General features: G+C 49.2%; 3 protein-coding genes across 3 annotated transcripts in view; 1 reads left to right on the forward strand and 2 right to left on the reverse strand.

Moving 5' to 3' along the window:
* Positions 1-564: 564 nt before the first annotated feature.
* Positions 565-1375, reverse strand: LOC125979331 (histone H2B-like). The gene has a single exon (XM_049737456.2). It carries the CDS (start codon positions 1121-1123, stop codon positions 749-751), a length of 375 nt encoding a protein of 124 aa, XP_049593413.1. The 5' UTR covers positions 1124-1375; the 3' UTR covers positions 565-748.
* A 56-nt stretch (positions 1376-1431) lies between these two features.
* LOC125979332 (histone H4) lies at positions 1432-2102 on the reverse strand. The gene has a single exon (XM_049737457.2). It carries the CDS (start codon positions 1994-1996, stop codon positions 1685-1687), a length of 312 nt encoding a protein of 103 aa, XP_049593414.1. The 5' UTR covers positions 1997-2102; the 3' UTR covers positions 1432-1684.
* Positions 2103-12068: 9966 nt separating this feature from the next.
* The window catches only part of LOC125979264 (collagen alpha-1(XXVII) chain B), a 30198-nt gene continuing 15709 nt past the window's right edge, over positions 12069-26557 (forward strand). Inside the window, exons 1-10 of the mRNA XM_049737284.2 lie at positions 12069-12848; positions 14613-14683; positions 16788-18238; positions 19049-19102; positions 22262-22315; positions 22381-22434; positions 22511-22564; positions 24568-24612; positions 25869-25922; positions 26145-26189. Coding sequence (XP_049593241.1) covers positions 12796-12848; positions 14613-14683; positions 16788-18238; positions 19049-19102; positions 22262-22315; positions 22381-22434; positions 22511-22564; positions 24568-24612; positions 25869-25922; positions 26145-26189 — 1935 coding nt within the window. The 5' untranslated portion in view covers positions 12069-12795. The remainder of the gene's footprint in view (positions 12849-14612; positions 14684-16787; positions 18239-19048; positions 19103-22261; positions 22316-22380; positions 22435-22510; positions 22565-24567; positions 24613-25868; positions 25923-26144; positions 26190-26557) is intronic.

The raw sequence follows: 26557 nt of genomic DNA on the forward strand, positions 1-26557 counted from the left end.
AAAAAAAAACGCATATTGCTAGAATGGACTCGAGTAGAGCAATGGGCTTGGCCATCATAACATTGCTGAGTGCTACATGTGAATATCTGTATGGTTAAAAATATATATATATTTTATATTTGTGGCTGTGATTATGTGATAACTATCAGTTATGTCTCCATTCTCATTTCTTTTGTGAATACTGTTTCCCTTAATTTTAATGCATTACTATGACCATAGATGGTTCATTTACAGAGAGAAATGCTGGTTAGTTGATGTTCACATGGAGATGAATCTTGTTTCAAGCAAGACTCTTTGTTGGTAGACCCTAATTAAAATGTTGCTTTTGCGTTCAATAATTGAACGCGTCTTGTACTCTTAGGTACATGTAGTTAATGTATTTGTTGGTCAGATACAAATTATTTTGAAGGCAGATTGAGTGTTTTTCCTGTCATAAGAAAGCTGTTTCAAGTGATTAGTGATCACCTGAAATTGATCAAATGTTCCATTGAGGAAATGGAGGCACTGCTCAAGCAGATTGTTTGCAATTACGGGACTATGGGCAAATTAAACTTTGGCACACCCTGGACAATTACATTTTATTCTCACGCCATCACTAATTCAACAATGCATAACACTGACGTCAGACTCAGATAATGTGTTACATGTAATAAATCCTAATTCATGACCATACATGGAGGTAAACTCTTTGGAGAGAAGTAGGTGGCTCTTAAAAGAACCGTTGGTTTGGGGCTTTGAGACCTCGCGTTTACTTGGAGCTGGTGTATTTAGTGACAGCCTTAGTACCCTCGGATACTGCGTGCTTAGCCAGCTCACCGGGCAACAAAAGGCGCACGGCGGTCTGAATCTCCCTGGACGTGATGGTAGAGCGCTTGTTGTAGTGCGCCAGGCGGGAGGCCTCGGAGGCGATGCGCTCGAAGATGTCGTTGACGAACGAGTTCATGATGCTCATGGCTTTGGAGGAGATGCCGGTGTCGGGGTGGACCTGCTTCAGGACCTTGTACACGTAGATAGCATAGCTCTCTTTCCTTCCCTTCCTTCTCTTCTTGCCAGGCTTGGCGGTGGACTTGGTGACGGCTTTCTTGGAGCCCTTCTTGGGCGCAGACTTCGCGGGTTCAGGCATTGTGGTCTTCTAGAGACGGCAATGGACAGATGGACTGGACAGTGTCGCAACTAGAGTCCTTATAGAAACTGAAATGGAAATTACACTGTGCTAGCGCCAGTTTCTGATTGGCCGAAAGAATCTGGACCTTACGTCACAGTAAGGGGCTTTGTGTAAATCAATGGGGGCTATTCTCAATCATTTGCTCAAGTCCTTTGTTTGAAATGTCAAGACCACGATTCAAATGACGTTAAAAATAAATAGAAGACAATGCCAAAAAGTTATTTAGATAGCACCTACTCTCACGGCGGGGAAAACATGCGAAAGCATAATTATTGATCTTGTTTATTACAGCAATCAGACTTGTTAATTGCAAATTAAAAGAGCAGCGTGTATTGTTGGCCTTGTGTCAAAGCAAAAAGTAGCCATCATAAACGTTTCATTGTGAAGACATTTTGCATCCCCAACTGAGGCGGATGGCGTCAATAAAATTGGATCATGGAATGAGCATCACTTGTAGGACATTTGTGTGGCCCTTAAAAGGACCGTTTTGTTCGCGCAAGCGTTGTTCAAATGGTCGTTTTAGCCGCCGAAGCCGTACAGAGTGCGCCCCTGCCTCTTGAGGGCGTAGACCACATCCATGGCGGTGACGGTCTTCCTCTTGGCGTGCTCGGTGTAGGTCACGGCGTCACGAATGACATTTTCCAGGAAGACCTTCAGCACACCACGAGTTTCCTCATAGATGAGTCCGGAGATACGCTTGACTCCACCGCGGCGAGCAAGGCGGCGAATGGCGGGCTTAGTGATACCCTGGATGTTGTCACGAAGGACTTTACGGTGACGCTTGGCGCCACCTTTGCCCAAACCTTTACCGCCCTTTCCTCTGCCAGACATAGTTAAATGTTACCAGCTTCAACAAATCAAGATGAATGATGCGTTGCAGCGTGTACTGCCTATTTAAAAGCCGACTGAGGACCTATTCGAAGACAGGGGTGGTCGATTCCTTGTTCAAAGCCAGAGGTAGCGTTTGGATTTATCGCCACCTACTGGAAGAAGCATGAATCACTTCCCCTGGCTGCGGAGCGCCAATGAGGAGGGGTGAGGGGCTGAACTAACCCTTTTACTCCACCCACACACTCTCACATTGCGCGCAAACGACTCCAAGTGACCCAACATGATTCTGAGAGAAGGTTTTCTGCGCTTAGAATAATTTCAACGGATATTTTCTTTCACGTTCCCATCACCCTGAAGTCTTACTACTTGGGCCGAATACTCGCGCTGGCTAAATGAAATGCCTTCTATCGACAGATTCAAATCTAAAACCTATCATTGCGACCTCTGCTGGTAACATGTGGTGCTGCACCTATCCCAATAATTTCTTCTTTAACATACAGAACATCTTTTGACCACAACTTAGAACCTTTGAACACACCGGACAGAGTCGAGGCGCATAGATGAATGGGACACACTGTTTGTTGAGTGTGGCATAAAGCTCTGTCCAGTTTCTGGTCCTTCCAAGGTCCAGCAGACTCCACCCGTCCCTCAGCAGGCGGACCGATTGATCAAAGCCATAACGGGGCAACCTCTCATGTTATTATTAAAGACTCGTCCCCGTTGCGGCTACGCAAGCGTCTACTTTTTAACTCTCGCATGATGGCGACATCTGCTAACCATCTCATCGGGGTCCATCATCCCTGCCCTGCAGGCCAATGCAAAAAATATTAGCATGTGCCAGCATTGACAGGAAGTCAGACAGATGCACGCGTTCGGGAAATGACACGAGAGAGCACGGTTAGACTCCAACTCTGGACGACAATCTACAGTGCACGTTTTTATGGTTTTCACAGTATGCGTTAGCACGAAGCTAGCAGACGTTTGACAGAATAACTTAACATTAGCACGTGTGTGAGTGTGTTTGGGGGGGGGTGACAGTGGTGGTTTCGTACTACAAAAAACAATCAGTATCATCGTGCCAACAACTTGATGTACAGCAGTAAAATTCAGGCATCTATTTTCACCCCCTAACTTCTCCAAACATCCACTTACTGGAAGGGATCGGCCCCCATATTGGAACCAATTTGCACAACCATTGTTACTCTGGAGTGTCACATGACCAGGTGGTCTACCAAAAAGAAATATGTGACAATGACACACAATAGCCAGCGCCTGCGTGTGTGTTTATCGAGCGGCCTTTGCCGTGTAATGACAGTTATTACAAAAACGCATCCCTGCATCAAACCATCAAACTAGCACCTGATCATGTACGGAGGGGTGCGGTTGCGGTAGATATCTAACAGGGGCTCTCCGGTGGCGGATTTATGGTGCTGACCTTGGCACGAGCGATCCTGCAATCTAGTCTTTATAACGGGATCTCTGTGGACGTGGAAAATTATATCTTTACGGCAAAATGGAGGCTCTATTCGGCTTGATAGAAATTTTTATGCTAGATTTAAAAAGCCATGATGTGTATTTTCTAAACACAAACAGCCCGTTGCAGACGTTTCTTTTTCAGAACTCCGCTGGCGCTTGGTGCTCGAGAGGAAATCAGGGAAGTTACACGTAGATGACCTTTTTCCCAAACGGTCCTGCAAGCTTTTTAAGATTGACGTGAGCTGCGGCTGTTTGATGTGGCCGTCCGTCACTGTGTGCTTTCAATCGGCCCACTTGTCTGCTCTCATGTCTTCTGTGGTTGACATTTGAAGACAGACTTACTCTTCTAAAGCAAGAGTAAAACAAAAAAAAAATCCAGACAGACCATGTGTGCATCTTTTAATTACATCTTGGAAGAGCATCAAGGGAGCCAGGTGGCTCGCTCGGTTCATTGTGAGGCTGGTGCGTGCTTGCGTGGCTTTTGGTCTCCCGTCCCCAAAACATGCAAGTTAGCTTCCAAGTTAGCGCTGTGAATGCTTGTGCGTGTCCTGCGAGCGCTCCGGGCTTCCTCTCCCCTCCTTTCGCAAGCGTGTGCGTGTCCACAACGCTGCTCTCTGACCTCCCGAAGCTGTTATGTAAGTGCCACTCGAAATATTTGCATGAGCGGGCACTTTTGCAGCTGTCCAGTTCAGAGGTATGTTTCTATTTTCAAGGGTTCTTCCCTTTTGCCAACGTGCAACCCCAATTTTCTTTCCATGACACGGGGCGAGGACTTAATGGCATCCATCGACGGCGGCGTGGCACAGAAGGCGCTTTTCGCCTCGTAAACAGACGAGCGAGTCAACAGCGTGACTTTGGCCGGAGGAAGGCGTGAAAAGGCCGCACTTTCATGTGGCGCTTAAATGAAGCCTTTTGATGGACGCGCCAGCCAAACGGGGGCCTCAGTAAGTCCCCCTTGGTGGGGCCGAGCTCCTGGCCCTCACACAGGTCCGCTGTTCTCATTCTCAAAAGTGCGTGTGTCTCCTTGCGACCTGTTTGGATTCCTGCAGGAAGTTCAGCGAGCGCGTTCAGCGAGCGCGTTCAGCGAGCGCGTATAGCGAGGTGTGACTCCAACGACGATATTAATGAGCTTTGGGATAAAAAGGCCTCATTCAAAGCGGAGCGTGCATCTGATATTCAGGATTTGACTTTCCATTCAATTATTGACAATTTCATCAATTTGATAATCAACCCATGAGTGGGCTACCTCCATTTTTGCCAAACATTTTGTCAAGCAATTCGATGTTTTAAGAGCCCTCGGAATATTGTGTTGAGTGAAATGATCTAAATTCTTTAAAATATTTGATTATTTAAATGATAAATTATTCAAATTATTGTAATTAATTAAATTCTTTGAATTCTCTTACCTGAAAATTCTACTCTGCGTACAGTAATTTGTACATTGCGGCTTCCTCCCACCCACCCACCGGCCACAAACAAACAAAGAAACGATCCAGTTGCCCCTTTTTGGCCTTTGAAATGTCCATTGAGGAGATCCAGGCAGGCGCAGATAAACAAGAGCATCCAGAGGCTTGCTCTTCAGACTCCAGCTTTAGACAAGCCTGTCATTAAGGTCGCCTTTAGCGGGACCAACGCCGCGCTCTCGGCCACAAGGCCTCGCTCGTCTTTGTGCGGCTGCTGGCATCGAAAATACACAGCTGGCGATTACTAAGCGCGGCCTTTGCGTAACACACACACATATACTGCAGATATATGGAGCTAATTGTTGTATACGCCGAGAGAAAAATATAGGACGCCCGTCAGGAGCTACTAATTTTCATGTTGTCCCTCGATAGTTCTCTGTGTCATCGAGGCTCGCCAGTTGTAGTTTGCTTTTCGCGTTCACATGGAAATACAAACCACTTTAAAGCCTTGTGCAGGGAGGGCGGCCCAAAACCTTATGGTGTTTTTCTAATAATTTGCGTTTGATCATCAAAAGGCATTGGTGTCTGTCTGCTGTGAGGGCTGCACCCTGCATGTGCAGCAGATGTCCACCAGAGGACGCATGTTTACCTCCTGAAGTACAATCATATTCATTTTGACATTTTTAGCAGACTGGTCCCCTTTGGCTAGAATAGAGGTCCCCAACCACCAGGCCGCGGACCGGTACCAGTCTGTGTGTCACTTGGTACCGGGCCGCCAAGCCGCACAGAAAAATATAAAATAATAATGAAATCTTTTTTTATCGACGATCAATTAATTCAGGTCAAGACGCTCGTCCCGGTCACGTGACATGTTTCCCCAGTCGAGCCCGTAAAGCTAGCAAAAATGAGTAAGAATTTATTTTGAAAAACAGAAAAAATTGGCGATTCTCTCCTAATTACATCCGTCGGTGCATCTATGTCTCTTGACGCTCGTCCCGGTCATGTGACGTCACCCTGGTCGAGCCCGCGAAACTAGCAAAAATGAGCAAGAAAGAGAGATGTTTGGAAAGGGGAAAAAAAACCATGAAGAAGAGGCTACGACTTCTAAGTAAAGGTAAGCTGCGTTTAAAAGAACATTTCTGGAGTCCTACTTAAAATATGAATTTATCGACACAGGTGACTGACAGGTTCAGCCCACTCTGCCTAGCTAAGGAGGCAATGAAGCCTTCAAAACTGCTTTGGCCCATGGAGTCCAAGCATCCTGCATTAAAAGACACACCTTTCGAATTTTTTGAAAGAAAAAAACGTGAACAAGAAGGACAGAAGCAATTACTGAAGGTCACCGCATCAACAAAGGTGAGTGCACCATCGTTCTTAATGGCTAACCGAATTGCTAAGGCGAAGAAACCTTTTATTATTGGCGAAGATTTTTGAGAAACAAGCTTCCTCTAATTCAACATAAAGGTGAGTTTTATTTTTATATTTGTTATATTTGTTATAAATGCCGGTTTCTGACACGTAACCGGTCCATGGCGCAAAAACGGTTGAAGACCACTGTCCTACTGGAGCAGGGATGTGAAGGAAGGCCCTCCTAAAATTGCTGTAAACGGAACAGGAAGGATCATTTTGGAGCACATCAGCAAAATTTAAATAGAAGAGAAAAATCAGCTCGACTTGCTTGGATCTTGACCAAATGTGGGTGGTTCAAAACATAAAGCTGAGACATTCCCAAGAATGCGCTCTTCATAACTTTGTTTTGTTTTTTTAGTTTCCATTGGAGTGCTCACTTCATTTTTTGGTGCATTTAAAGCTGCGGTGACACAACGCAATAGCCGCGCTCGCCACATTGGCCTTCGAGGGCCTTCATTTACCTGACAGCAGAGTCAGGGGGATAAATAGAGAGCGATAGATAGATTGGCGCAAAGTAAAAAAATGAGCAGGCGGGAAGGGAGCGCTTGAAGCAGGCCAGACAAAATGGCTTTCAATGAGGGATGACGTGTGAGAGGAAGCCAAGGGAGATTGCGCTTGAAAATAGAGCGCCAAGAGAGCAGCTTAGCATGAATTCAGCTTTTGTGATGTAACGCTGAACGAGGTGGTTTACTCCAACATGCAAGGAGCTCCAAATGTTATTCTGCGCTCTGCTTGTTGACCGCCACTGGAAATGGCACTGAAATAGACGTTCTTGACCATTCCGAGCTCCGCAGAAATAACACGGGCGCATAGAGGCCGCATTCAACGTAGCTAAAGGGACACTTTTGTGTAGCATCGCTTTGAGGAAGTCACAAAGAGCTCAAACAAAGAAGAGGCCCAGCGTGCTCGCTTCAAGCTATTTGTCAACCCCAGGTGAAGTTAAATGGACTTTTAAAGAGAACTAAACATTGGGTAGCTAAACAGCAAATCGTTCAAGCAAACCGTATCCCAAAAAAAAAAGAAGTCTGCTAGCCTAATGCTAATGTGTGAAATGCTATAGACATGCTAACAGACATGCATGGATGGAAGGCAGCCGTTTCTGCTTTTGGCCTCAATTAATGATGATGAATAAAATAAATACATTAAATTTAGCTAATAGCCCAAAAACCCAGCAGTGCACCCCAAGGTCAAGTTTGCACGACTCGTTATAGTCCAGACACACAAATCCTTTTAATCGGCAACAAATGGAACACTGTCATGGAAAGCGACATCTTGCCTGTGCCTGCTTTTCCAATTAACATTTATCTTTTTTTTACCTGTGGAAAAATCCCCGAAGGATTTACGCACCTTTATCTGAACGTGCACCACAAGCAGCCTCGGTAAGCCAAAAATGTATCCGAGTGCGACTTTACTGCAAGCATTCATGGAAACTCCCTAAACGAACGCAGACATTAGCGATTAGGAAAAAATGAGAAAAATAATAAAGAGCGAGTGAAGTGATCGATAAAGCACCAAACGGTTTTATTGGGATTACCGCTGGAGTCGTAAAAAATAATCTTATCCCGTGTTGTGAATTGGCGGAATTGTAGAAATGATGAGCAGTCAAAGATGTGATGGAACGTGATGGTGTGCCACTTGACTTTGCACCACATTTAACGAGATCCACAAATGACGCTTTCCAGATTCCGACACTTATCGAGTCGTAAAAACACTCGGCGAGTTTTTTTTTATTTATTTTTTTTACAGCCGGCCAATTATGACCATTTCTCACAATGACGTACGCTCCAAATGACTTTTGTCTCTGTTGCACCACAATGCAAAATATTCACCCATTTGGCAAATTGTGACTTGAAACAGAGTAAAAGTTTTTTTTTTTTTTTTATCTGCAGCAATTAGCATGTGTTCCAAATAAACTAACATGCGACGACTCCGAGACTGCGACTTGCTTTCTACTTGTTCCACAAAATTGTCTCTCTGTATTATTTATTGTTCGTCGGCTCCCGCTAATGTGTCCCACTTTCTTCTCAGCAGTCTTCAAACCCAGAAGGCTTTTTTTTTTTTTTTTGCGAATGCCTTTTTGAAGACAGAGCGCTGAATGACGGGCTTTCTTCCGTCGCTCCTTGGGCTCCGTTTTAAACGTCACAGAGGCCTTCCTATCGCTCGCCAGAGGAAATGAAATGTTTATTGTGCAGTCCTGAGGGCTTTCGTAGCCGAGCGCTGTGTTCTTAGTCTTAACGGCGAGGATCCGCTTTTCTTCTCGTGCGATGGAGGCGGTCGGGTCGGAGGGCCGAAGATTGGCCGAGCTGCGCCCGTCCAAGCTGGTGTCGCAGAAGGATATCATTTTGCCCCACGACTCCCGTCGAAGGGGAAATTCTTCCAATTTCCTGCATTGGGTCGTCGCCGCTATCGGGACCATCTGAAAGTCATTCCCGGCAGCGGCCGACCGGCAACACCGGGCAATAAAGAGCTTGGAGCCTCTTTGGAAGAATTTGTCACTAGCTGCCCAACTGTTAAGTGAAGTTGAGTGCAAATTTCTGCTTGCTAGTCAATTTATAAATTAAAAAAAAAGCCACCAAATGACGGCTTGTATTTTGGAAAAGTCGCCACTCTAACAAAATCTGGAACCGTATACCTTTACCGGGGGCTTTGAGGGGGGGAGGTTAAAGACATATACAAAGCGCTCCTCATGAAAGGGGGAAAAAAGTGTCTCACTCGCAATTGGCGGAATGTGGGATCGTTGTGTGCGGAGAGGAAGGTGGGAGTGAGGGCAGCATATGAGACATCCGAATGAAAGACCATCTGTTTGGAGGGATGCATGCGGGGGTCTGAGGGAGCCGAACTTCCTGACCACTCTGGAATTATGTCCCGAGCACGGCGACCCCAGAGAGAGGCAGGGCGGATCGTCCCGTGCCAACGCCCCGCCGCTATTGTCGTAAATCACCATTTTCGAGGCGGCGATAAAGTGGACGGACGCGCTCGCTCGGATTCCCCCGAGGGCTCGGGCGTCCTCTCTTTCCGCCGAGTGAAGGCGGAACACTGAGCCTGGTGTAGGAACTCGGGTCCGCGGGGGGAGTGGATACGGCATCATAATGACCAAGGCAAATATTTGTCTAGTCTATATTCTGGGAGCATAATGAAGTCCTTTTACACAAGGCATCGCTGGAATCTGATTTTTCAGGCCCGGCTTTCTCTCAGAGAGTCCGCCGGTCAGGAGCGGGGCTGCACGGCAACTCATAAAGTTTGTGTAGTGAAACAAGTTAGCAGTCCAATCCACGCTTGATGAAGATCTGCACCAATAGGTTTGGATCTGAACAAGAAGACGCACATGGTGCCTTTTGGCCGATAATTCATATTTAGTCATGGAGCGAATTACATGTTTTAGGCGCGATTTGATGAAATTAGCGTTCTCTGGTTTTGGGAGGAGTCGCCAAGGTGGAATTTCACAGCGCTCCAAGCGGCCCGTCGCTCTCTCTCTCTCTCTCTCTCTCTCTCTCTCCCACACACATCCATATTTGTGTACGCTGACATGCGCGCGCACACCCGGGCCGGCCATGTCGGACAGTACATCTCCTGTCCGTAGAGCCGTACAGGTGCGGGCGGACAAACTTCCGCGTGTCTTTGGCCTTTTAGATGCTGCCAACTTGGTCATTTGTCAGTGCTCTTCAATGCCAGCCAAAAATGTGTCCGCCCCGCCCTGGCCCCGCTTTGCTTCAACATTTTCAAGTTGAAATGGCAATTCCCATCAGAAATGCTAGAAATGCTATTTGGTCAAGAAAGAGCAAAAGTTTTGCAAACGTAACAACACAAGTGCAACTTGTTTCACTTCAGCCTTGTCACAATTTCAGAGGCCCAACCCTAAAAGCGCTCATCTCGGTATTATTACGAGAAGTCAACATAGTCATTATGGTTGTGCCACTGCCGCTGGGTGGCTTTGGCCTCTGCATGGTGTGTCAGCACTGGAAATGCTTGTGGTGGAAGAATGACAGGGCTCCAAAGAAGGAAGGGGGGGGGGGGAGGGGGCGAGGATTTAGCATACAAACCTAGCGAGAGAAAGAACCAGGCAGGTCGCACGGGCGGCTCATTCCTGCTCTTCCATGAAGGCTCTTCTTGTGTGCCCGCCCGCCCGGCCGCCGCCGCCTCTGCAACCTCGGCGCACTGAGCGTGACTGTCTTTTACCGTCTGTTTATTTGTCCTGTGACGGCAGCTTGTTTTACGTCAACGCTCCGCAGCTAATCCCAGCCAACCTCTCCCGCCGAGAAATTTGGCTCGGACCCGTGTCTGAAAGTTCCACCCGCCTGGCCATATTTCCAGCTTGCGGGGAAGCTGGAGACTGGCCGAGGAATCCTGCGCTTTAGATGCGTGCCAAGTTGCAAGATTTGTAATCAAGTGGCCCATTTCAGTGCCGATACTCGTCTTTTAAATTGGACTTTTACAGCACAGGCAAGATAGTTGTTAAGGCGAACGATCCCAGTCTGGATCCTTTCCCAGGACCGACCCGCAACCTTCTGCCGCCCTTTTAAAGGTGATTAAATTGTCTGTAATGGCCTCAAAATCTGCCACAATTTCCCCCTTCGTCTTCTGGCAGCAATTTGAAACACGCTACTTGCGTGACACCCAGATAAATATAAACCCTGAGAAACACGGCGGCGCCCAAAGTCAGAACGCCCGTCTCGACTCGCTCACGCTGCGTTGGCCGTTTCGAAAAATGCTCCGCATTGTTCTCCGAGCGGTTCCAATCCTGGGCGTGATTTAGCGTAACCCTCTTACATGCATAACTGAAATGCATACGAGTGAAAAATGCTCACATAAAATTTTTTCCTGAGAGTGATTGTGTTGTGTGAAAGCAGAACGATCCGCAGTGTGTATGAAAGCGATTCAGTAGCGTGTGAAAAGCTTTCAGTCGTGTGTGTGTGTTTGTGAAAGCATTTCAGGACTTGCGTATGAGAGGTAATGGTGAATTAAGTCCCTGCCGGCCCCTCATAAAAGAGCACACTTGTGTCGTCCCGGCCGGGCCTAGTCTGCAATTTGCTGCGGGGGCGTGGCCTGCTAGCCATCGGCCTGTGTCCGCCCCGCGCTCCAGTAATGACCCCTTCCCTACGGGGAGCGTTTGATCTGGGCGCCTATTTCGGGAGCGCAGGGGTGGGTGGATGGGGCAGGGGGGTGGGGATAAAGGCAGCTTTCAGACTTGGTGCCAACCCCCGTCATTAAGCAGCTTTAAGGGGTGGCAGCGAGTGCGCCGGCAAGCGCCGACTTTGTCATTTGGACCAAAGGGGGGGCAGAGTCATCCCGGCCCATCGGCCGTACCAAACACAAGGTCAAGCGTGTTTGGGTAAGGGCGGGGCTCGTCAAGGGGACGGTAATGACTCGCGTCCATTCGGGCCGATTGACCCCGCCGTGGCCTCGGGCTTCAAAATGACTCACCTCCACTTGGACCTGTTGAATGCATGAATCGTATCGCTTCGTAAGATAACATCACCGCATGGAAGAAATTGCCCATTTTTCCACTTCATTTTGACTGAATTGCGTTCTAATTTTATTTTAAAAATGATTCACCATTAAAGTAATAACAAGAAAGTACGTTTTTGACTTTGGTAAAATAATGCTTAAAACGGATAAACTAAAACAGGAAGTTTGGTACAGACTTTCTGTTAAAAGAACAAATTAATTTAGCAAGAACGATGAAATAAACCATTTAGTTGTGTGTGATGTAAGATGATGGGTGGGCCAGATCTGGCCCCCGGGCCTCGGGTTTGACACCCGTGCAATAAATGCTTTCAACTTTACTTTGTCATCTCACTTGCTAAACTTTGTAGAATCACAAATCTGTAGTTCCCCAAAAAGTTTAGGCTTGAACCAAACAATTTGTCACTTGCACAAAAATGATGGTTGACACAAATGGCAGCCTGTTGAAAACGCTAAAACGGACCTTTTTTAGCTAGCCATTTTCTTTTTGCGGTTCGCCTCCTTCCTCCAACCCCCCATGATGTGGACCCCCTCCCCTCCGTGGAGGCAGGCGAGGGCGAGCAGTTGCATCTCGCCGCCGCTTGGCCGTGAAACTCGACACCGCGACGGTGACCGGAGCCGCGCGGACGGAGCCCCCGTTTAAAAGGGAAAGCCACGGGAGGAAGGCTCCTTACTCCGTCACCACCCCCGGCAGACAGGCAGGCAGGCAGACAGGCAGGCAGGCAGTCAGGCAGGCAACCACCCACTCCCTCCTTCCTTCCATCCGGAGCAGCCTCAATGAATGAAACACTGGGGAATATCCACACGCACGCCAGCGGGGAGCTTCTGTGTCCACACGGATTGATTGTATGTCGGCCTTTCGTCAACATGCGTTTTCTTTCCCGGAGTTTCCGTAGCGACGCGTGACTGCCTGAACCAGCCAGCCAGCCAGCCAGCGAGCCAGCGAGCGACCGGCCACCGGTGTGTCTTCTTCATGCCCGCCCTTGTCAAGGAGTCACGCTGTGATTGACGGATCAGGTTTTTGACTGCCAGGACAAATGAATACAAATGAATTTAGGCACCCAAAGGAGAGATTGCAAAACCTCTCATCTAGATACAAAGTAAGTTGTTTTGTTGTTGTTTGCATGACTTTCCTCTTGTCCATGTGGTGCACACCTGGCACAAGGTCAGCATGGGGATGCGACCTCCTTGGGTGGCAGAAGAACTCACGCTCTGTACCTCAGTGCCAGTACAACAAATTGGAAAAGCTGTCATTGTGCAACTCCCTAGATCTCAAATTAGAAACAATTCTCGGGAAGACAAAAATTAATAGGCGCATGGGCAAACAAAATGACAAAAGCAAAAAAAAAAAAAAAAAAGACTTGGCTTATTTTGAATGCCATAAAATCGACTGACAATTATCCTAAATAAAGCAACAGATGGCAAGTAACTTGCACAAGACTTGATGGAGTCCAGCCTGTTACCACCTGCCATGCCGCCCGCCGTCTTTAAATGGGGAAAACGTGCAAGCAATTCCTTCTGTGCACTCCTCCTACCGAGATCAAGTGAAAACAATCGCCTACCGTTGGACTTTGAGCGTCCGCACAATTTCACCGCCGGTTCCGCGTGCGAGGCCGGCTGTCATCCATCACTTTTATCTGTGATGTCAAACTCTCCGTGGGATCTGAATATCACCTGATGTCTCAGTCAGACTCTTCCACTTGGACAAATTGCATCCTCTTTCAATCTTTCACAAAGTTGTACGGAGATAAAATGACACTTTAGGAATTTTCCACTCATCTGCCAAATGCTCTGAGTGAATAACAATGAGGCGAAGCGGATCCCACGCTGACATGTTGTGCTTCTTTTGGAGGCGTGGATATTATCCAATATGTGACAGTAATGGCAAAAACACTCGGCGGAGGCAGAGGACGAAACAGGAAGCGGCAATCAGAGCTGCTGATTACGTACACGTTGAGGATGTTATCATTTTTATTCTCAATTGACTGGCCGTCAATCATCTGTCAAATCAGAATTTCTTCTCTCCGGTGTTGTGCTTTTGCTCCCGCCGTGACAGCTCTCTCAGCTTCTCAGTACGGCAGTAATATTAGTTCTTCCACGCTTAAAGGCTAACAACGCTGTCAACTAGTTGTGCCGATGGTGTCTCCCATTGTATGTTAGCGTAAAGCTAGCATCGGCTATGTCGTTGTTTGAACTGTTTTTTGTTTACTTTTGCAATCACCTTCAGTGTATTTGTAATCGGGCCACGGATGAGTGTTTGCTCCCGCCCACTTTCTCTTTTTTTTTTTTGAGGAATGAAAGAAAATACCCGAGTTTGTTGTGATGGATGAAACAGTTTCAGGCTGATAAGCGTGAGAGTGCGAGCAGCTGGCCATCCAAAGCCGCTACAGGAAGCACATACTGTTCTGGATGTACACTTTGATGTGCTGGATATACTCCGAAGCCTTTTTTTTTTTAAATTATTATCTTGCATGTAAACGCTCTGCATCTTTCCCACATGTCTGCCTCTTCTCGTCCAGTCACAGCTGCTATATGCATTTCCTCCTGCAGTGTGTGTGTGTTTATGCACACAAATGTGTGTGACCTCGCGGCAAACGTTGGTTTTTGTGCCCCGTCACTAGATCTGCATCCCCCGCTGAGTTTGCTCACTCTGATGCAATCTCAGGGCGCCCACCTAGCGACTACCTTTTCCAATTTTCATCCCCCATGTGTGTTTTTGTTTTTTGTGAGGATGGCAGATTGGGTTGCAAAGAGTGGAAAGTTTCAGTTAAATTTCAACAAGTTAAGCTGGGGAAGAAACAGACAGACACTACTACTGAAGCAAATGCAAGCCCTCTAAATGTTCTCTTTTCTCTCGCTCGCAGGAGAGCCCTACTGCTCTGCACGGTTTTCTACTGTACTTGTTACCTGGGACTTACACAAGTACACTCTGAAGGTAAGAGCCGTTCGGCCCCTCTGCGCCAACGCCAAAGCCGCTCAAGTCGTTGCACAATGCAAATTGCAATGGGAATTGGGGCAGAGGGCACATCATTTCACTTGCTACTTCAATAGCAATGACTTTTTTTTTTTTTTTCCCTTCTGAGAGATTATGCCAGGACGCCAAGCTGACAAACATAAACAAGACATGCATTGCTAACTTTAGCATGTCGCTGTGCCGGTCTATCATTTGCTGGAACACTTGAAACACATTTCAACATGTTTAAATATACTTTTGAAAGAATTCCTTTGTGCTTGTTGCCACTCCAAGAGAACTCCAAATCAAAGGCCAAAGGGTTCATACTTCAAGTTGGTTGTGACTCCCTAAAGAAAGCTAAGCTAACTTTATGCTAACACCTTAAATGAGCTGACACAAATTAGCTTAAACGTAGCGGTAAAACCACTCCCTCAAAAACAACTGCTTCCTAATGAGCCGTGGTATCGTAAAGGTCAAGGGTCATATTATTATATGTATGGTCAACTACTTAGCCTAGCTTAGCGCACGCAGCCTTCACAACCATCAAGTGCATGTTAAGGATTCTGTCTTGTTCTTAGACTCGTCCGTGTGGGCGTGCGTCGTCACATCTGCGCAGCACACCGTACATGAATCCATATGGCTAATGCGCGGCCCAGCCATAATAAATGCGGTAGTTGAATAAAAACAACACAAGTCTATGATACACTGCGACCGCTGTCTCGCTGCCAAGCGCAGTTGTCTTACACCACAGGGGAGACCACACAGACAGGAAAATGTGGATCGGTATATGTTAGACCCCGACTAAATCTCACTCCGTCTATTTTATAAAGCCTCGCTGCTTTTGCTAAGCTGTCCATAGAAAGTGGAAAAACCATAAATAGGAGAGGCGTAATCTTGCTCCAGACTCACAGTGCAAAAAAATAAAAAAAAATTGTAAGTGGTCCACGAGATGTTGGAAATGTGTGCATCAAATGCACTCAATAATTCCAAATCTATCAGGATGGTTTTGTTTGACTGTGTGGGTTCTGCAATCATTGCATAATAACCCTCCATGCTCTGAGTGATGGAGCCTAATTAGTTTGCTTTCAACTTTCCACGCAATTAAAACATTCCCAACGCTCGAGCGTTTCTAATTTCTGGCATCTCGTCAACAATTCCTGCCAGCTTCTCACACTTTTTTTTTTCTTCTCCCATCCGTGCGCCCCCATTAGACGGGGTCGGGTCAAAGAGAGGGAGTGGGTGACATCACAGTTGACCCTCGGCGACCAAACATTGAACACGGTCACGGTTGAGCGCAAGTCTGGAAACTTTATTGACGCCTTACTCCCTTGTGTTCCGTACGCTTAATTGAGGAGAAGGTCCGAGGGAAACGCGGGAAAGGTGAGGTTGATTGTTAACCTCCCGAAGCCTCCAAACAAAGACCCGAGCAGAACATCCTGCAGCCCACCGCTCCACAAAATTCAATGCATTTGGCGCCGAGCAAAAGAGGCACTATTCATAGATTTGGGACCACCTAGCACTCGGTGAACCGCTTTTTTTTTTTTGCGAGGGAAATGTTTCCGGAACCACCCATGACAGTTGAAAATCCAGAAAACAGAAATAGCGAGACCCCTTCCCACATGCCTCAAACACATTTCAACTTAAAAACGACTACTACACTGAGATTTGGACCTGCGTATTTTAAAAACTCCGAAAAAAAAAATTCTGTGCTATAGTAGATTTGTCATAGTCCACAAAATCCATCCAAAGGGATCAAGGATGCACGCTTGTACACTTGTTGTTTACTTAAGTGCTTAAATTGGAAGCTGTGGACAGCTGGCACCTCCCAAAATGTCCATTAGTGCAGGAACACTGCAGGACAAGCATGAAAGAAAAGAAAAAAACACCGACCAAGGCCACCCATCCGCCACCGAGATATTTTGCTCTTAGTCATTTGCTTTGGCTCGGAGTTGCGCTAGACGACCCAAGCAGTTTGCTGCTGACCAACAAGTTTATTTCAGTCGTCCCAAAATATATTTGTCTTAAAAGGACACTGTTTACTTTCGCTTTCCCCATCTGACACGCGTCTTTTCCATGGTCCCCGCAGATGTGGACATCCTCCAGAAGTTGGGGCTCAAGGGAGACAAGCCATCTCGCTCCGTCCCAGCTGGGGTCATCCCCTTCAAATCCGGAATCATCCTCAACCAACTGGCGCACATCGAGGGTCCGCTGCGCTCCATCTGGCCCACGGCGCTCTGGAGCGACGCGGCGCTGGTGCTGAGCGTGCGCTCGCACCGAGTCAACAGCGCTTTCCTCTTCACCCTGCTCTCGGAGAAAAAGAAGCTTCTCCTGGGCCTGCAGCTGGTACCGGGCGGGCTCGTCCTCCACACGGGACCCAACTCGTCGGCGACGCTGCCCTACGAGCCCCACGACGGCCAGTGGCACCAGCTGGCGGTGGGAATTAAAGGACGCAAAGTGACTCTTTATGCCTCCTGCGGAGAGCACAGTGTTCACGTGGACTTTGGCTGGGGCGGCGAGGAGGGACTGGCGCCGGAGTACGACGACTCCTTCCTCCTGGGCCGCTCCAGCCAGCAAGCTTGGGCTCACTTTGAAGGCGCCATCTGCCAGTTTGACCTGATCCCCACCGCCCAGGCAGCGCACAACTACTGCAAGTACATTAAGAAACAGTGCAGGGAAGCCGACACCTACCGGCCCAATCTGGCGCCCTTGCTGCCCGTCCTGCCGCGACGCGTGAACGCGTCCACCGCCGCCCCCAAACACGGCGGTCCGATAACCAAGAAGGCGGCCGGGCGCAGCCTGGCCCGGAGCGTCGCGGCCGCCGCCTCGGCCGTCAGGTATCCCGGCCAAACGACCAAGCCCGCCCCCGGAGCCACTCCTACGCCTTGGCCCAGAACCGCCATGCCCGTCACGGCTCATCTCGGCCTCTTGCCTCCGCCGAGCCAGGCCGTAACCCCAACTGTCACGGCTCCGCTCAGGACCACGCCGGCCCCGACCAAAGCACCTGCCGCGAGACCGTCCGGCCCTAAAACGACAAGTCAGACGACCCCCGGAGCAACTTCTCCGAAGCCCAGCCCTCAACAAAAGACGAAAGCCGCAGCTACCACAAAGCCAAATCCGTCCACGAGAACACTTGACTCCACTTTATCAGATCAAGATCCGGCTCTGAAGAAACCGCAGCCCACCGCAGCTAAGAAACCCCCCCTCGAGCCCAAAGTGGTCCCATCCAAAGCCACCAAACCCAAACTAAATTCTGTCAAAGTGTTTCCCTCTAAAGCGGTGCTCTCAAAAGCCAAGCCTTCCAAAGCCACCCCATCCAAAACCTGGGCTAAAACCGCCAAGCCCAACCCGAAACAGGCGCTCAAGCCGACCAAGCAGGCCAGAACCGTCAAGGCACCGGTCAGCCCACGAGCGACCACACCTGCGTACAACCTCGTGACGTCACCCGCCACCGACGGCTTCCAGAGTTGGGAGGTGACACCGACGCAGTTCTCCCTGCTCGCCGGATCCGTGGGACTAAAAGGAGAACCCGGCCCCGCGGTAAGACTTTTTGCAGGCTCATTTGTTTTGATGATGAAGTTTTTTTGTCACCGACACGGTCGTCGGCCCGAGCTAACGAATGTGAACGTAGCCCCGCCCCGTTTCCGCACAGGTTTGAAATCCGCTCCCGCCGTTTTGTTCTCGCTCCCTGCAGCGGGCGTGACGTGTCAGGTCTGAGGCCTTGCCGTCTTTGCACCAGATTCCTCCGTCAGGGCGGGACTGGTGGAGGTCACACGGCCGGCCCGCCTTCAAAGGCGGGTCGAGGGTCGAGGCGGTCGGTAAACACCGTTTAGCTTCTCAATGCAAACGAAAAGGCTCATGTCACTTGCAGCCTAAATACCGAAGCAGACAAATGAGTTTGCACCTCGACTGTCCGTCCTGAGCCCTCGCATGAGCAATCGTATTTCAATTTGCCGCCATTTTGGCGTCAGAATTAGCGAGCAATTAGAACCATCAGAGTGACAGGAAGCGGAAAGGAGACATCCGGGCCACGGATTGCAAGTTTTGTTTTCATTTGGCTTCTTTTTCATCCTGGTGTCGTTTTGTTTGATTCTGCCCCCTCCTCGTTTGATTAAAAGAATACGATCGGGCCCGATAAAGGCATTCGGGTGCGTTCAGCGGCACAGGAAATGAGGCGCCGTTTCCTGCCACGCCGGCTCGGAATTAGCCGGCGGATACGCCTCGGCTCTCCTCACCTGCTAATGGAATTAGCTCGGGCCTCGCTGACGTGATGGTTGATTGAGTTTGTTCCGCCGTCAGTCAAAAGGCAACACTGAGTGATTTTTTTTTTTTCTTTTCTTCGCTTTGCAGGGACTGCAAGGACCTCCAGGGAAGCCGGGCCTGCCAGGCAAGAGGGGCGCTCGGGTGAGTTCCGCTCCTTCGATAAAGGCGTCCCGACATTTATGACCAGGGCTCTCATTTTGCAGTCGTCCACCAAATAGGAAGCGCAGTCAAATTACAGAAGCCGTAGCCCCGCCCCCAGCTATGTGTATACAAGCCATTAAAAAGTCCGTTTCCCGTAACATGTCCCCGGCGTCTGAATGCGTCTGTGTGCGCTTGTTGACTGACGCCTCGCTAACACGGAGGTGACAGAGAGGCCTCTGTGCCCCCGGCCGGCCGGCCGGCCGGCCGAGCCTTGCATCACAAAGACCCAGATTGTTCTTTGCAGATCAAATCACAGCGGCAAGAATAACGATAACAATAATAATAATAATAATCTGCAAAGCCCTCGCAGGCGACATGAGTTGCGCTCGAGACATATTCAGCGTGGCGACGGTGAGTGCCACCCCCCTCCTCCGCCCGTGAGCATAAACAGGAAAGCTCCTATAAAGACGGCCTTTCAAAGCTGCCCCTGCCGCAGGACGCCTAATAAAAGCGCTGTAAACAGACAGAGAACACATGGCTGCCTGCCTCCCTGCCTGCCTCCACCGGACTTTACTCTGCCGCAAGCAGGACACTTTTTTTGGGGGGGTGGGGGTCTCATTCTGAACCAAAATGTTTAAAGTTGGAAAAAAAAAAAAAAATCAACCCATTCTGGTTTGACTCCAAATGTCAAAGACGAACAAATGATTTAATTTTTTGCAGACGTGAAATAATCAGCCTGTTTATTTGCGGAACTGTTCAACATCTGCAGAAAGCTGGTGGGCCCTTTATTATTATTATTTTTTTTTGCTTTTGCCCTTTTTGGCCCTCGGTAGAACACAGACCTCCGCCAAGGCCTAACAAACCTAATTTGGGAATTGCCTCCTGCATATGCCTTGAGTCAAATTGTTTAGTAGGATTCTTTCAGTTCAACCTCACTGAAGGCACCTGACCCGACTCCAAATTCAAACTTGTCTCCCGCAGACGTACATGCACTTTTTTTTCCCACTCCCAGACAGAACCCTCCCCCTCCCTATCTCCCTCCCTCCCTCCCTCCCCCACCCGCCCTTACGCATAACCTTCCCCAGCCTTTGATTACGGGAAGCCGACGTGATGACACACAGAGCGCCATTGAGCCCAGCCAGGCAACACCCGCGAACCTTGACCTCTGGTCCCCACACGTGAGTGCGAGACGCCGTCGCCACGGCGACCGCTCTCAGCATAGATGCGCCCGTTTTGAGGGCGTGTGACGATGGCGGCGGCGGTGGCAGGGAGGTGCGAGTTGGGAGCGTGCAATATTCTCCTCATTGTAACACCAAACATCACCTGACTCTTTTTTTTTTACAGCTCAATACGCAGCTAGAAAAAAAAATTAGACTACGTAAAGCGCTGGCGCTGCTGCGGCACTTCCGTCTGAGATAAAACCCAAATTTGAGCGCGTCCCGAACTTAAGCGGACCTTTCCGTTCTGCCCTTTGAAATCATCCCCCTCCGGCTCCCATCTGGCTCAACACGATGAACGAAACGAAGCGCCTTTGGACGGAGACCGTACACCAAGTGGCTTTTACGAGCGTGCGCTTCAAAGTCGGGCCCATTACAGCGCTTGTCAAAAATATTCTTGATGTAACATGCAGCGAGTCGCGCATATGGCATCAAGATGCAATTTGCGTGATATTTATATACCTGAGAGTGACGTTCCGTTGCCAAGGCAACAAACCGAAAACGCTATACTTGTTCAATTAGTCTGATTTTGGGCCGAGCCGAGGTTGGGACCGCAACGGACCGCAGTGACGCCCTGAGAAGCCGCCGAGGCCGCCGCCGGTCGGGGGCCCCGGCGTGTACCCCGCCCTCGCCTTCTCTAATTAGACACCTGTTCTGGGCAAAACACGACGGCAAGGTTGCCGTACCCAAAAACAAAACCAAAATTTAAAAAAAAAAAAAAACAACTCCAGTGCCAGCTCATGTCTACAAGTATCCTCCAAACCACAATGCCAAACGTGTAATTCAAACATGGCTGCTGTGCGTATTTTGGGATGAGCGGCATTGAGCGAACAGCACGCCAAACGTCTGGAGGGGCACGGCCGGCCGCATGCCAAGCGCCACCAAAGCCAATCAAACGTGAGAATCCCTGGAATGAAAATCGAGCACGAGTAGACAAAGACGAGCTTGTCGGAAATGGAAAAAATCTAAACAAATAACTGCGGACATTTCACACAACCTCTGATTGGACGTCTCGCCCTATGGAAAGCCGTGTCAGCGTTTTCTATATTGAGCTCGATTAGAGGTGGAAGCGTCCCAAAATCCACAACTGGGATCAAATGGCAATTTTGCGGTCACGCTTTTGGCTCGGGCATCTGTTGACAGTTTGGAAAATCACTTTTGTCTCGCCTCGTCAGGTTACAGGTGGCGCTCTGAGCTTAAAAGCGGGCCAGATTTGACGCCATGTTAACTGATGGGGCCTTTAGTTTATGAAAACAAAGCAACAACTATGACGAGGACGTTTCGACTGGACACGTCTGCACAAAGTCGGGACCGCCGAAAGAAGGCCGACTTGTTTCGACTCACCTCTATGAACCCCTTTGACTCCGCCTCTTTAGAATCCCCTCTCTGACCCTTAACCTCACACGGGGGTGGAGACGAGGCGAGAGATGCCCCACCAGGTGGAGAACAAGGGCCCCGGGTCAGACGCACAGGAAAAGGCCTCCCTCGGGGAGACGCGAAGTCAGATTAACGACCGTGTCAAAGCGTTTGAATGAGATTGTTTTGGCTCGGCTGTCCCGCTCGCCGCGCATGGCGACGGACGGGCTTCCGTTCACTCAAATTCTGTTGCTACAACAACAGCTGATCCGGACGCCGGCACGCACTTGGCAGACCAATCCAAAATGTTTTGCAACGAGGCCATCTGGATTACTCATTAAGAGTCTCGACAAACGTGCGCACGTGTGTGTGTTGGAGGCATCGGGGTGCGGGAAAACCACATCCATATGGTGGAGCTACTCCACGGAGCCCCATTTTCCATACCCCCCCTTAAACTTGGGACATGGGTTAAAATAGCAAGTTTTGTCCCGACAACCACATCGGTCTGGTTGGAGTACCAGTAGCCAGAACTTCAATATGGCGACTCCTGTGCCATGTTGGTCACGTTGCTGTTTTGCTTGCGCAGGGTCCCCCGGGTCCTCACGGAAACCCTGGCCGACCCGGTCCGGCCGGGCTCAAGGTAAGTTATTATCACTTGCAAAATGACACAAACCTTGACTATAATGGTTTTCCGTCTTGTTTTAGGGTCACAAAGGACACCCTGGCATCTCACCCGGACCGGCCCCCAAAGGAGAGAAGGTAGCTTCCTGTTCACACGGTCCTGCTCCAGTGACCTTTTTGTCATTCTTGCCTTTTGTCACATTTTGTCTTCAAGGGCGACACGGGAGTCTTGGGCCCGGACGGAATGACCGGTCAAGAAGGTCGAAAGGTAACCCCTCTCCCCCTCCCCTCTCTGATCACTTTGACCTCACCCGAGTGTCTCACTCAAGTGCCACAAAGCGTCTTCGGCGGCGGGGCGTCCTCCCTTGCGAGCCGTCGAGGGGTCTGATTGACGTTGTCGTCAACGCTGTTGCCATAGCGACTCCATCATCAGACATGATGGCTGCGGAGGAAGCTTGTTAAATGAACCACAAGTGCTTATTAAGCCCCCTCATCCTGTTCCAAACGAAGCAGAGTGCAGAACTTGTCAGCTGGATGCCGACCCGACACGACGCTCGCGGCGATGGCGCTAGGCCTCCCCGAAACACGAGCGCTCCGTCTCGGTCCGACCGCTAACCGCGCTTTAGGAAAACTAGAGAGCTGCTCTCCACCTTCCCGGTCACACTCACGGACGTACAACACGCACACTCGAAGTTAACCCCGGCTTGACACTTCCCACCGGGAAGTGGAAATTTGACGGCCGTCTTTCTACGGCGAGCCAAGCGTGTTGGAGTTGTCGGCGCAATGTTTGTTCTAGCGAACGGCCGCACAACGGCTTTTCAAGATGTCGGCCCGGGTCACGGAGAGGCGACGGCCGCCGGGCCAAACCTCAGCGAGACGCGCATCTCACCTTTCCGCCGCCGTGCTTTCCGTTCCCACCGTCGGTGTTTCCGTTTTATGTCCGTTCGGATTGGATTGGCCTTGACACGTTCCGCGGTTTTCCGACGTTCACCTTTGTCTGTAACAAATCGGTTTCCAATGCGTCTGTCATTTATTGCCGCAGGGGATTTCTTCCAGACTCGCTCACCGTACAGATAAAAAACAAGCTACTTTAATTTCAGTGGTTGCCCGGAGCAGCCGTCTGTCCGCATACACGCGCGTGTTGAGAAGTACATATGACGTCAAAGCGTAGCTTTTGCTCCAAAGCCGGATCTGGAGCCGCACGGATCGCACTGGGCTTGACACACAAGCCGTTTGCGTTTTGAGTTTTCCAGTAATTAGCGTTACCAAGAACGATGGTGGTGTTTCGCTCCAAACGACGTGTAACCGGAGCTTCCGACAAATTAATGCCCTGCAATAAACGCTCTTGCATACACACAGTCTTCATAAATCATCAGAGTCAAAGAAAATAATGGTCTCTCTCAGTCGCATAGTTTCACCTGAGTCCGGAACGTAGCCCCCGCGATAAACGAGGGTTTACGATTAGATGTAGTTGGTCGTAAAAAGATGAAAGATTTGTGTCAGCCATCAGTCGGAAACATAATATTTGACATGTGCCAGCAATTTAAGACGGGGCCATGTGTGCGAAACAATAAGCGCTTTCACGCAAATTTGGGAAAATATACACAGGTACGTCTTGAATCGCTGCGTGACGCCAGTGAGATTGACAGATGACGTGTTCATTTGTTGCTGTCCGAGCTGAGTGAGCTACGGCAACGACATCTGAAAATCTGAAATTTTTGACGCGCAAAGCCAAACACAACCTTCAAAAAAACGTACATGTTAGCATTAGGCTAGGAGATGTCTTTTTTCCATCCTTCCTGCCATGTTTTGATCAAGATAAGTGATTTATTTTTGTTTGTTAGCATTAAGCATGTTAGCATTAAGTTAGCAAATGCCTTTTTTTTCATCCTTCCTGCCATGTTTTGATAAAGATAAGTGATTTATTTTCAGTTTCTCTTACAATTCTTTGGCTAACGGTGTCACAAGCTGTCTTGGGGCGGAATTTGTGGTCTTGGCACTCATTGGAAAGTCTGATTCCTTGACAGCACCGTGAGATTTTCACTCCTTCCATGTGGCCCCAAATGGCTTTGACAGGCCTGTTGGTGAACATGCACAAACCCTTCACTCATCTTCTCCCCCACTGAGGACACACAACCTTCACCCTGTTCCTTTTTTTTTTCCAAGGTGGTTTTTACACTGTGTGTGTTTTCCTTCACCTGACTCTTTCCACTGCGATATGCTACACATGCTCAATGTTCACGTCTCAGTCATCTCTTTTTTTGTCTTTAGGGACAGAAAGGTTACCCCGGTCCACCCGGACTCCCCGGAGAACCTGTGAGTATATTTCATCCCCCCCCCTCCTCCCCACGCATGTTACAGCACCATGTGGTCGTCCACCGAAGGCGCGTAACTCGAAATTTGCGCTCGGCCGTGTACGAGCATAGCCAGGCGAAATGAGCTCATGACGGCCGAGAGCGTGACATCTGCTTTGTCGTGATGCTTTCCAGGATATCAGGAACAAAGACAAACAGGAACAGAAACAAGCCAACTGGGCCAACAGTGTTCCATTCACAGCCGCTTTGTCGACCCTTTTTTTGCCCGCTCGCTCGCGTTGGTCCGCTCGCGGAAAGAAAAAAAAAACTCTGTTCAAAGAAGTCCTTCATTGTGCAAATGGGAGGAGATGTAGCGGTTTTTGGCCGAGCCACAGGCGACTATTTTAAGCCGGGAGCATCCAAAGCCGGGCCGTATCCGGGCCGCGTGGATCACGTTGCTGCTTGTTTTAAAGAAAGGCCTTAGTCAGCGACGGCGCAACGGAACTTTGTCACGTACGAGCTTGTCAGCGGCTGAGGGAGTTCCCAAACTTGTCATCGTCGCGTCCCATCTTCAAACGCCCCCCGCTTTCCCACCGCCGGCAGAACTCTTGAGTCACCGTTGAACCTGAACGATGATCTCGAGCGGTGGCCAGCCGCTGTGCATGACTCGACCTGAACACACAATGAGCCATGCTTACAGTCTCGTCCCGTCCCCCCCCCCACCAAACAATATTTAGTCAAGCTGAAACAGATGTAGCCCCTTTTTACAGCAGGTAATAATTCAGATGGGTTTGTTTCCCAAAATAGCAATCCTCTACATTCCATTTTTCATCACTTTATCCCTGAGTTGAGTTCAAAATTTGGTTCATGACTCAAAGCAAAAAAAAGTTATCCCCACAACAACGCGTATCCCAAAAACTTATTTCAAGCCATTTCCGGTCTGTGCGTCAAAGGAAGTTAAACATGATCATGCTGGCCCTTTGCAAGTATCCTAAGGAACCCACATCCTTTTTTTCCAAGGCCGCAAGAGTCTGGAAAAGTGTCTAAAAACTGCTACAACTCAAATAGGGGGTCGCATTTTAAGATCAAGCGGTTTTGGGCATGTTTGTTTCTTTTTAGCATTTCAAATGTGTTCCGTTTAAAAAGCCTGGATACTTTTGTCTATCTAGTGTCGATATCCTGTTTTTGAGTCTTGAGATGAGTCGACCTCCTTCTCACCCCCCCCCCCCCCCCCAACCCCCCCCCCCCCCTCCCCCCTCTCTCCTCCGTCTCCCGCAGGGCGAGCAAGGTCCAGTCGGAAGCCCAGGTGCCAAAGGTTATCCTGGCAGGCAGGTGCAGTAAATCCTCTGCTGTGACTGGTACAGTTGTAGTCCAAGCCAAGTGCAATTAGCTTGTGTCCTCTGCGTGCGTGCGCTCGCTTGTGTACATACTACTTAACAGCATACGCAAGAATAAACAACACGAGCTGCTTAATTCATTCACATCATGTTTGGGACGAGCAAACAACAAGTGCCCGATGACTGAAAAACGACAACGACCTTTTCTTCATTTCAGGGTTTACCTGGGCCAGTAGGACCGGTGGGGCCCAAAGGCGCGCGGGTAAGTGCGATCCATTAAAAACACAACAGCCTGACACTTAAGAGGGGAGGACTGTGAATGAGAGTTAAAAAAAAACTATTCGGTGCGTATCCAGCGTGCGCACACGGGTGCCAAATCCCTCGGAGGGATTACGTCATGCTTCTGTGTGCACACAAAAGCACACCGGCGGGCGGGCGGGCGGGCGCAGGCCCAGCGCTATTAATAGTCGTGTCAACACGGCGTGGCTATTTTCAGAAAAGGCGCACTGTAAATAGCGTCCCTCGACCCAACGAGACGAGCGACGCTAATGTTCCAATAAAGCGTCTTTATCGGATCCTCTCGGCGGCTCCCCCCCACCCCTGCCCCCGCTGGCTGGAATTTCCTGTTTG

Source organism: Syngnathus scovelli, chromosome 13 (assembly GCF_024217435.2).
Source record: "Syngnathus scovelli strain Florida chromosome 13, RoL_Ssco_1.2, whole genome shotgun sequence".
Taxonomy (NCBI): Eukaryota; Metazoa; Chordata; class Actinopteri; order Syngnathiformes; family Syngnathidae; genus Syngnathus; species Syngnathus scovelli.